The 10,909-nt window shown below is 41.6% G+C and overlaps 1 protein-coding gene across 3 annotated transcripts; it reads right to left on the bottom strand.

Moving 5' to 3' along the window:
* Window positions 1-4,379: 4,379 nt before the first annotated feature.
* Window positions 4,380-10,903, bottom strand: CEP19 (centrosomal protein 19). Of its 3 annotated transcripts, none has more exons than XM_006156772.2 (3): window positions 10,784-10,903; window positions 7,000-7,198; window positions 4,380-5,637 (listed from the first exon to the last, which is right to left on the bottom strand). In XM_006156772.2, exons 2-3 carry the CDS (start codon window positions 7,127-7,129, stop codon window positions 5,276-5,278), a joined length of 492 nt encoding a protein of 163 aa, XP_006156834.1. In that variant the 5' UTR covers window positions 7,130-7,198; window positions 10,784-10,903; the 3' UTR covers window positions 4,380-5,275. The 3 variants fall into 3 exon arrangements, with proteins under 3 accessions (XP_006156834.1, XP_027630833.1, XP_006156835.1); XM_027775032.1 differs by having other exon boundaries at window positions 7,000-7,195; XM_006156773.3 differs by lacking the exon at window positions 10,784-10,903 and adding an exon at window positions 10,638-10,776.
* Window positions 10,904-10,909: the final 6 nt, after the last annotated feature.

Here is a 10,909-nt window from a genome sequence, read left to right as displayed (position 1 = left end):
CCTTCTCTCCTCCTTTCTTTTTTGATTCCATGAGTGAGAGGGAGAACCCCCAATGGGATCTCAATGCCACAATCTACCCTCACCTTCACCCAACCCTGGATCATGGGCAAGAAATGCTCAGAAAGGTCTCCAGCCTTGAACCAGGAACCTCCCCATGCGGGACTGCCTTGCAGAGTGTTGTGTTTTACTGCTGCTCAACCACACAGCCCCTGTACCTTATAGACTTATTTCTCCCCACTATAATGTGAACTCCTCCGCGGAAGCAGGGTCCTGGTTCTATTGTTCTCTTCTGTGTTATTACTTAGAATAGTGCTTGGCACATAAGTGCTTGAGAATGTTAAATGAATACATGGCTCTAAGTATGGCACTGAGATCTTAGCAACTTAAAGATTATTTAAAAGCAATGTAAAGACTGAGCAAGGCTTACCCTGGATGTGGATGTAGGCACACAGTCTAAATTACAAAATACTGCCAAGCTAAAGGTACCTTTACAAATTAAAGAACAAACACTGCCCTCTGATGGTAGTGAGGGTTTTTGTTTTCCATTTTAGCAGCAATAAACATCCCAGTTTCCTTACGATCACACAGGTTGCTAGCTAGAGAGGCAGAGCAGTGAGGGACTTCAGGATACACAAAGTGCTCACAGTATGTGTTCGAGACAATTCTGCTAGCCACCACCCCACACCCCACCTTGCCACCTGGGTTGTTGCTCCCTGCCCCCAGCCCACTGCCACCCCCCTCTCACATAGACATTCTGGTGCCTCTCTGGTTAACCTGGCAGTGGCAGGATGGGCTTGCCCAGAAGAGCTGTCAGGAACACAGTAACGTAGTTTGCTAGCCTGGGCCAGCTGGGACCCAAAGGGAGGTGAGTGACCCTTAATACAGCAATAGTCCTTAATCTGCCTGGCTTCTCATCCTGGCCTCTTCCTTTTTGCCTCAAGCTTTCTGCTCTTTCCTACTTCCTAGTCTCAGCTCTTCTGATAGGTGGGAAGGTGGAAAGTTTAAAAGATGTCAGCTCAGGGAGCCAGCAGGTAGCATGGTAGTTAAGATGCTGGACTCCCACATAGCCAAGTCCCAGACCCGGCAGCTTGAAAATCATGCCGTGCATCTATGGGTGCCCCAAATCCCAGGAGAATGGAAGAGAAGGGATTGCAGTGTGGCCATCTACCCTGGGAGTGATTTCTCATTTTCCCTCTTTCTCTGCCTTTTTTCTTTTTCCAGAGATGCCCTATAGAAAAAAAAATGTGTGTTAGATTTTTCAAATGTGTAGATGAGTAGAAATTTGGTTAGAATACTAGATAAAAAAAAGACTAGGGCAAAGTCAAGTGTTTCCTTGTTTTAATATGGAAGAGTTTTTTGCATGTTTATATTTACAGACTGCAGAGAATGAGCCAGCAAAGAGAATAAAACTGCAAATCACAGGGAAAGGGACAGAGACACAGAGAGAGAACTGATGAAGCTAGATCACAAGTTCTCCGGATATTGAGCCTCCCCCCACCCTAATAAAACCAATTTCTCTCAGAGTAGAAACTGGCAGAAGGTGAGGGGAGAACTTCTCCATTTCACTTTTATAGTATAGTATTTGTTTAAATTTTGAAATAAAAACTATATATTTTTTATTATTAGTTTTCTATCCAAAAAATGCATTATGACTTTCTTGATGACCCAATAATATAATGAAAAAAAATTTAGAAGTGCTCAGCAGAGGAATTAACTCTAAGCAGAGCAAGCTATATGGAAGAAAAAAGCAAAATTGCTCAACTCACCTATCTTCCCCTTCTGCTCCGTTACATATAGTCAGTCTCTTGTTTAGTTTTTCTGTCACTAACAACTGAATGATGCACTGAGTAATTTATAGAGGTTTATTTAGTTCATAGTTCTGGTGGTTCCAGGTCAAGGGGCCACATCTGGTCAGGGTCTCCATCAGCAGGTGCTCTCTGGAGAGTTCTGAAGCAGTGCAGGGTATCACACAGCAAGACAGAACAAGAGTACGTCCCGGTCTGTGTACCTGTCGCATTCCCTCTCCTTATACCACAAGATCCAACCATGGGGGTTGTAGCTACAACCACATTAAAAAAGTCTTCCTGGTGGGGCAGCAGGTGGCATGGTGGTTAAGGTGCTGGAACTCCCACACGGCCGAATGCGGTTTGGGTCTCAGACCTGGTGGCTTGCTTTCTCACTTCCCGACTCTCATCCTCTTTTTCTCTTTTTTTGTGTCCTATAACAAATTACAAAAATAATAATGAGTAGGGACTAGCAGTTAGCGTAATGGCTATGTTGCTGGACTCCCACATAGTCGACCGCCGTTCCCGTCCCGGACCCGGTGGCTTAAAACTCACACCGGGCGCGTGGGCGTGCGTGCCCATGATCCCGAGAGGAGAATGGAGGAAAAGGGATTGTGGCGTGGCCATCCCCCTGGGGGCTGGCTTCTCTCTTTCTGTCTCTCTCTTTCTCTGTCTGTCTGGCGAGCGCATGCGCCCTATAGCAAAAACCTCTCCAAAAAAAAAAAAAAAAATAATGAGTAAAATTAATTAAAAAAAAAACTCTTCCTAGAAAAAAAATTCTAAGTTAAAAAAAAGAAAAAAAGACCAAGAGAAAACATTTAAAATTCATATCAGAGACCAAGGACTAACTTTCCTAATAAAAAACTTGTATAAATCTATAGGAAAAAGAACAGCAACCCAATAGAAAAATGAACAAAGGACATAAAACCTTTCTCACGCGCACAAAAAAAATTGCTCTTAAAAGTATACTCAGAGGGGGAACCAGCAGGTAGTGGGTAAGGCCTCTGGACTCTCACATGGCCTACTGCAGTTCGAGTCCTGGACCTGATGGCTTTCTTTTTCACTTTTTTTCTCTCTCTCTCAGTCTTGCTCTCGCTTTCACTCTCTGGTCAAATTAAAATGAATAAAGTTAAGTAAAATAATTCTTTTTTAAAAAAGTACACTCAGCTCCACTAAAAATAAGAGAAATGCAAATTAAAATCGTAAGAAACCACTTTTTTGAGAGAGATTTTTGCTATAGGGCACAAGCACTCACTAGAGAGAGAAACAGAGACAGAAAGCGAGAAATCACCCACCAGGGTGGATGGCCATGCTGCAATCCATTCTCCTCCAATCTTCTCTTGGGATTTTGGGTATACATGCACCTGGCGTGAGTTTTAAGCAGCTGGATCTGGGACTCAAACCGTGGTTGACTACGTTTGAGTCCAATGATGTAACCATTATGCCACCTGCTGGTCCTGATACTACTTTTAAATTATAAAATTGGCAAAACTTGTAAGTCTGATAATACTCTTCATGGGGATACAGGTAATCTCCTACACTGCTGATAGTTTAAGTTGGTGAAACCTTCATGGGGAGCACTAGTAAAATACATTCCAACCTCATCTCCTACAATTTTTTCCCCTCTTGCTCAATCTATAATAGCCCTATTGGCTTTCTCCTCTTTCTCAAATATAACAAGCACACTCCAGCCCCAGGGCCTATGTGCTCACCTTTCCACACTAATCCTGAAATGCACGCTGACTTTTCTTTGTCCCTGTCAGGCCTTTGATCAATTGTCACCTCTTCAATGAGGCTTTTTCTGATCACCATATCTAAAGCAGTAGTTCCCTTCTCCTCCAGCATTCTCTTTTTACCTTGTTTTTCCTTTCGAGCACTTACTATCTGACACTATTCTATGCATTTACATTTACTGACTTTCTTCTCGACTGTAAGTCCTATCGAGTCAGGATTTTGTTGGGCATACTATTATATCTCAAACCCTAAAATAGTATTGGTTTAGAATGTAGTAGGTCCTCATTAAGTATACAAATGAAAGAAGTTCTTTGTAGGATAACTTAACAATATTTAAAATCAGAATGCCATACCCAACAATTCTCCTTTAGGCATTTAGCCTACAGATGTATTAGCAAGTGTGCAGAACAATAACCGTACAAGGTTATTTGTTGTAGCCTTGTTTGTCATAGCGAAAGGAGAAAGCTACCCAAGGTCAACTCTTATAACTACCTACATCTTTACAATGGAATAAGTGGACTACTATACAGATATGAAATGATCTCTAAATTCTGGAAATTCTTTTGCTACCTTTGACAAACACACATATTAGATGCAACTACCTTAAGACCCTGGTGATATCACTACAAGTTTGATTTTTTTACTGGGGCATTCAATAGTAAAGAAAGAAGCGATGGACAGATCACAACAGTAAAGAACTATTTTTACAGTTTTGTTTAATGAATATTAACTTCCTTATAGAAAACAGGATTTATACCTATTAAATAATATTCTAATAAGAATAAATGTACCTGTACACAGATAACTTCATTAAACCAAGATCTTCTCATTATAGATCAAACCTTGCAAACAGGCCTAATCTGGCAGTACCAATTGTTCATTTATTATGGGTGTATTTCCCAATTTACAAATAAAGCTCTTACTTATGGGATAGGTTGAGGGTTTCAGAATGTCCTTAGTACGTATTCCCTGATACTGGAGGGTTCAAATTCTCCTTCTGTCCATCAGATCACATTCGCATGCAGCTGCATGGCATTTTGCAGGGGCACCCTCTTACTCCAGAGCTAAATACATTAAACAGTTAAATACACAGAAAGACATAATGCAGTCAGATAAATCTCTGGTAATAATTCTATGCCCTCCATTCTTCTTTAACTATCAGGTTGGTGGGAAAGTCATGATGTGTTTTTCTATGCAAAAATGCATGACTTTCCTGACGACCCAATATAATTTGCTTATTATTCCTCAAATAAAAACATGTATTACCTGTCTCTTCATCACCCTTTCCCCCCTTTTCCAGTTGCTCTCACCTGGAATGCTATTCAAGCTTCTATCTGAACATCAGCATTTCAAGGACCAGGCATAGTTCTAGCTCTCCACCAAAAGGAAGTCTTCCCTGACTATTCTACCCTACATTAACCGAGGCTCTTGTTTAGTTTTTAGCAAGCATCTGGGTCTAATCTTTCTGCTGCCTAGTACCGTTAGTTTTTCAGATTATTTACATTTTTTTTAACTTATCTTCCAATTAGATTACAAGTTCCTTAAAGGGCAGATTCCCATATTTCGTTTTTCCTATATTCCTCATGTACCTTCAGAATAAATAATCTAAATGTCCTGGTTTGAAAAGTAAATGGCCAATCCAATTCTGACCCGACATGTACATTTGGTATTCTTCACAGACTGTCCTAGACTCGATCTATGTTCTTCATATAAACCTGGATATTCTGCTAACCCAGCATGTTTCTGAATGCTGGGCATCAGAACTCATCGGCCGACTCTGTGTCCCAGCCACAGGACTGCAGCTGTTCATCCTGTGGGAACTCGACCTCAATGTCATACACAAAATCTGGATCGTCCTTCTTCTTCTGGTTTTTCTCAAAAAGCTCGTCCATGATACTCTTCCTTTTGGCAAGCTCCTTGTCATCTAGTTTGTTCAGGTCTTCCTCAGGATCAATAGTTGTTTCCCGTTTAATTTGTTCCATTGTTTCTGCCAAACTCTGCCCCCGTAAATAACCTCGTAAAAAACAGAATAACTTCTCTAATTGCCTCAGGGATACTTGTTCCAGGTAACTCTTGTGCCGTGGATTATTCTTTAACTGTTCAGCAGCTCTGGTACAATCTAGAAGGGAGAAAACAATCCCATATGCCACATCCATCATACACACCACAGACTGAGGCAGTGCAAGCTACTGCGAGGGCCAAACAGAACAAAAACTCAGAACCCTGAAAGCTTGGTCTCTGTTATAGCCACGGAGCTAGTGGTTTTATTGGAATTCATTATTTTGTAAAACTATTCCTTTATATTGAGTTTTGACTTGGGGGGGGGGGAAAGGAATCTAGTTTTGACTTCCTTAGCTTAAAATCATTTTGTGGAGATGTTAAATATTTTCTTTTCTTTTTAAATATCTGTTTTTTAAATTTGATTTATTATCATTGTTCTTCAATTTTGACCAGAGAGAGATAGAGAAAAAGGGAGAATGAGAAAGCAAGCCACCAGTTCTGAGACTTGAACTGCGGTTGGTCATATGGGAATCCAGCACCTCAACCACCATGCCACCTGCCAGCCCCGTGATGTTAAACATTTTCTACTGGAGAAAATACCTGAGGAGAAAAAGTGGTCTTACAGTTTTGAGACAGCAGTAGTGGTAGTAATAAACTACTAAGATTACAGAAAGAGAACACGAAAGATGGGAATTAATATTAATGAATAATGCTAATTCATTTAACCCCCATAGTACTGAAAAGATTAAATGATCAATTATCAAAGAATTAACAATTTAAGAAAATTACCAATTCTCTTTTACAGATTAGGAAACTGAAACTCAATGACAGTAATGATTTAGCCAAGATACACACATACACATCTAGTCCCTGATAGAATCATGATTTAAAACTAGGTCTATCGGGAACCAGCAGTTAGCGTAATGGCTATGTCGATGGACTCCCAGGTAGTTGACCGCGGCTCACATCCCAGACCTGGTGGCTTAAAACTCACGCCGGGCGCGTGTGCGTGCGTGCGTGCCCAAGATCCCAAGAGGAGAATAGAGGAGAAGGGATTGCGGCGTGACCATCCCCTCTGGGGGGTGATTTCTCGCTTTCTGTCTCTATGTCTCTGTCTATCTGGTGAGCGCATGCGCCCTATAGCGAAAAAAAACTCTCAAAACAAACAAACAAACAAACAAAAACCCAACTAGGTCTATTGGGTCTGGTGGATGGTGTGGTGATGAAGGGTGCTGGACTCCCACAAGGCCAACCACGGTTCAAGTCCTGGACCTGGTGGCTTGCTTTCTCACTTTCTCACTCTCTGATCTCTCTGGTCAAATTAAAATAAATTAATTAATTAAATAATTCTTTAAAAAGAGAAAACCTAGATCTGTCTAACTTTGAAGTCCATGCTACTTCATTGCATGAGACTCACATCATTTCTATTATGTGATTTAGAGAATATTTACCACAGGAGGCAAAATAAAACATGAGGTACCTGAAAACTTTGAAAAGTTTCGGACTGGCATGATTCGTTGGCGACTTTTCCCCTTGATTTCATTTTCATAAATTAAGATGATAGCTGGAGGCTGGAATCTAATTCCACATTTCTTGGCAGTGCACATCATTCCACATACACTTCAGGGTAAATCGGAGGAAATCTGATGAAAATGTTTTAGTTGCATAATGACTTCCTGCTAAAAAGGAAAAAAGAAAACCAACTGGGTATTGGCTAAATTTCACTCTCCTTACCCCTCCTCCTAGCAGCTCTGGCTCTAGTCCGGTTCTACAGATGTAAACTCAACCTATGAAGCTTAACACTTTGAGAGCTGCCCTAAAAGTTCACCTTGACCATGGGTTACCCTTAGTGTGTTGGGGCCATAAGATTCTCTGATTTAGGGCCAGCAGGTTACATGATTGTTAGGGGTACTAGACTCCCACATGGCCAACCCTGGTTCGCGTCCCCGGCCTGACAGCTTGCTTTCTCTCTCTCTCTCTCCCTCTCATTCACTCTCTCTGTCCTTCTCTGGTGAAATTAAAGTAAATAAATAATTAAGTAAATAAAGTTAAATAAAATAATTCTTTTAAAAATAGATTCTCTGGTTGACTCAAAGGTTTGGTTTGTTCACAAATAAGCCAGAGACTGCAGTTTAATGTGGACCTGTTAATGTACTATATTCTCATGAACCCCTGAGACAGCTCAAGAGTTGACCTACAGTTCTTGACCTATTCATTAATTTAAAAAGTATGTATAACCACCCTCTACATCAAGGTACTTTGAGTTTTTAATTTTAAATATTTTGTCTTGAGAGGTTCACCAGAACAGACTGTCTACCTTGTTCTTTCTCAGTTGTTTTTCTCATTGAGTTTTTTGGTAATAATTTATTTATTCATCTATATTCTTTTCTGGTCTATAAGTTCCATGTGGACAAGAAGCCATTGTCTACCCAATTTATCAGCACAATATGTGGAATACAGTAGGCATACATATTATACATACTTGTGTAATACTATTTTTTGTTTGTTTTTACTATAGAGTGCCTGTGCTAGCAGAGGGGGGTTTGGTTGGTGGGCACAGTGGGGGAGTGAGAAAGCATCTCTTGGGGGATGGCCACGCTGCAATCCCTTCTCCATTTTCCACTTGAGATTTTGGGCGGGCACGCACACACACGCATCCAGCATGTTTTTCAAGCCAGTGAATTGGGACTCCAACTACACAGTCAGCCTCATGGAATCCTGTCACCTTAACAACCATGCCACCAGCTGGCCCCACTATATTTTAATAAAAGGCAGAGCCCCTCTACGTCCTCTGAGTGTTTACGGTCTAGAAATCTGATCAAAAAGGAAGTCCTGATGCAGAATACAAGATAGTAATGTTAACCAAGCTTTTACTTTATCTTATTTTTCTCATATCTGATATTTTTCTTTTTTTTTAAAAAAAAGATTTATTTATTTATTTTATTCCATCTGCTGTTATTATTATTATTTTTAAATTTGGACAGAGAGAGAAAGGTCAAGTGAGAAAGCAAGCCACCAGGTCCAGGATTCAAACTGTGGTCGGCCATGGGGGAATCCAGTACCTTAACCACCATGCCACCTGCTGGCCCCAGTATCTGATATTTTTCTAGTTACAAAAAATCATTGCATTTTGCAGGTTAGTACTTTCTATTCTCTTTCCTTCCCCAACCTTGATGCCAAAATACACTTAATTATAGGGATTGGTTTAGATGTGACTATGATTCTCAGTAAGATTTGTAAATGTCAGGAAACCTTGAGGCAAAGCAGCACAAGGTGATATTTTCATACACTTAGTTATGTTGGAGAATCACTATAGGAGCATAGTTTTAAAAAATATTTAAAGTGATTACAGGAGAGGGTCTTCAAAAGTTGATGGAAAATATCACTGGAATAACTTAAAAAGAATCACTATACTTGGCTTTTTAAATTTTTGGTATGTACGTTAAGAATTGGGTACAAATTGAAATGTCTGTACTGATCCTTGACACAACCAATAAATCTCAATTACAAAAGAAAAAAAAAAGTTGATGGAAGATGTATATCATGAAAAGACCATGTAAGGATTTCAACTTTTTGTCATCAAAAGAAACTTGTAGGGGTACCAGCAGTTGGCGTAATGGCTATGTCGCTGGACTCCCACATAGTCGACCGCGGTTCGCGTCCTGGACCTGGTGGCTTAAAACTCACGCCGGGCGCGTGTGCGTGCATGCCCAAGATCCCAAGAGAAGAATGGAGGAGAAGGGATTGCGGCGTGGCCATCCCCCTTAGGGGGTGATTTCTTGCTTTCTATCTCTCTGTCTCTCTCTGTCTGTCTGGCGAGCACACGTGCCCTATAGCAAAAACCTCTCCAAAAAAAAAAAGAAATTTGTACTTTAATTCCATTTTCTATTAACTTACTGACGTCCCTTTGTACATGTTCATTGTAGAAAAGTGGAAGCCAGGAATGGGAGAGGGAAACATACATAAAACAATTATCCTTGATTACTTCCAATCTTATATTCTAGACAGTTTTTTTTCAACATAGTATGTTTTCTATGTCATACATTATCACTTCCTTTAAAATTTAACCTATGTGATTATTTTGTCATTAAGCATTTCACTAAAATGTAGTTTTGTTTTCTTTTTGCCATAGGACACGTGTGCTTGCTGGAGAGAAAGCGTGACAGAGAAAGGGAAAGTGAAAAATTCCCCTTAGTCCCCAGAAGTTGGCCATGCCACAATCCTTTCTCCTCCATTCTTCTTTCTGGATTTTGGGTATGCACATACATGTGCCTTTGGTGAGTTTCAAGCTGGCAGGCCAGGGACTTGAACCACAGTCAGCCATGTAGAAGTTCAGAGCATTAACCATCATGTCACCTCTTGGTCCCTAAAATGCAGTCTTTATATATGACTGTTAAGTGTTTTGCCTTACAGATGTATCATAATCTATATTATTCACCCCTATTGTTGGACACGAGAATAAAAATGACCACCCCCAATCCCTTCTCCTCTATTGTCCCAGGATTTTGGGCACACACCTGGGGTGAGTTTAATCTACAGGTGGGGGATTGGAACTGAGGTGGACCATGCAGAAGTCCAGTGCCTTTACCACTAGGCCTCTTGCTGGCCCCTTGCTCTTAATTTTTACTAAAGTAATGCTTGTACTGTATTTGGAATGTAAAATAACTCTTGAGGCTTACAGCAAAAAAACTAGTGTCCTGCCCTACTCCTCTTCATAGGGTACCGGTTTCAATTCTTTTAGGCATTTTTGCCAAGGTGTATCTCCATTTTTTAAAAAAAACATTTATGTATTGTTAGTTTTTGCTATAAGGCTCATACACTTGCACCCTGGGGTGGGGTGGGGGGATGGCCACGCAGCAATCCTGTATTCCCCACTCTCCGCCCGGGATTTTGGGCACGCACCCGCATCAGGAGTGGTTTTCAAGTCACCCAGGAACCTCGCGGTCGGCCCTGTGGGGTCCAGCAGCCTTACCCTCCCCGCCACCTGTTGGTCTTCCGTCTATCTTAATAACATGCTTACACGCCTGTTTCTTTTGACACGTACTCTCCGGTCGGAGACACCGCTCGGAGTACCCTCGGTTCTGCTGCTACGACGGCTGCCAGCTCACGTTCACCTACCTGTCCTTCCCGGGCAGGAGTATTTCCTCCCCAGCGAGGGCTGACTACCACAATCTTGCTCACAGGACCCAACAGGGTACAGATGTCCCCCACGGGACGACGATCCTCTCCCTGCTCAGGTCCCCACGCGTGCGAGGCTTCCTTACCCCGGGGAAGTACGTAGAGCGCATCTTCTCTGGGCTCCGTCCAGACCGCAGAGGGTGGGTAGTTCCGCGCGATCCCGGGCACCGAGCACCTCAGTCGGCCGGGAGCCGGGTGGAGCCACAGCCCGG

This window comes from Tupaia chinensis, unplaced genomic scaffold (assembly GCF_000334495.1).
Source record: "Tupaia chinensis unplaced genomic scaffold, TupChi_1.0 Scaffold000515_1, whole genome shotgun sequence".
Lineage (NCBI taxonomy): Eukaryota > Metazoa > Chordata > Mammalia > Scandentia > Tupaiidae > Tupaia > Tupaia belangeri.
Note: the sequence above shows the minus strand (reverse complement) of the source record. Positions and strands in the feature narration are given on the sequence as shown.

What these genes read in the sequence shown, in the direction of transcription:
- CEP19 (XM_006156772.2), bottom strand. Translation starts at nt 7,129, where the DNA reads ATGATGTGCACTGCCAAGAAATGTGGAATTAGATTCCAGCCTCCAGCT. An exon ending in AAACTTTTCAAAGTTTTCAG is followed by an intron (nt 5,638 to 6,999) that starts GTACCTCATGTT and finishes TCTCCCTTCTAG; the next exon opens with ATTGTACCAGAGCTGCTGAA.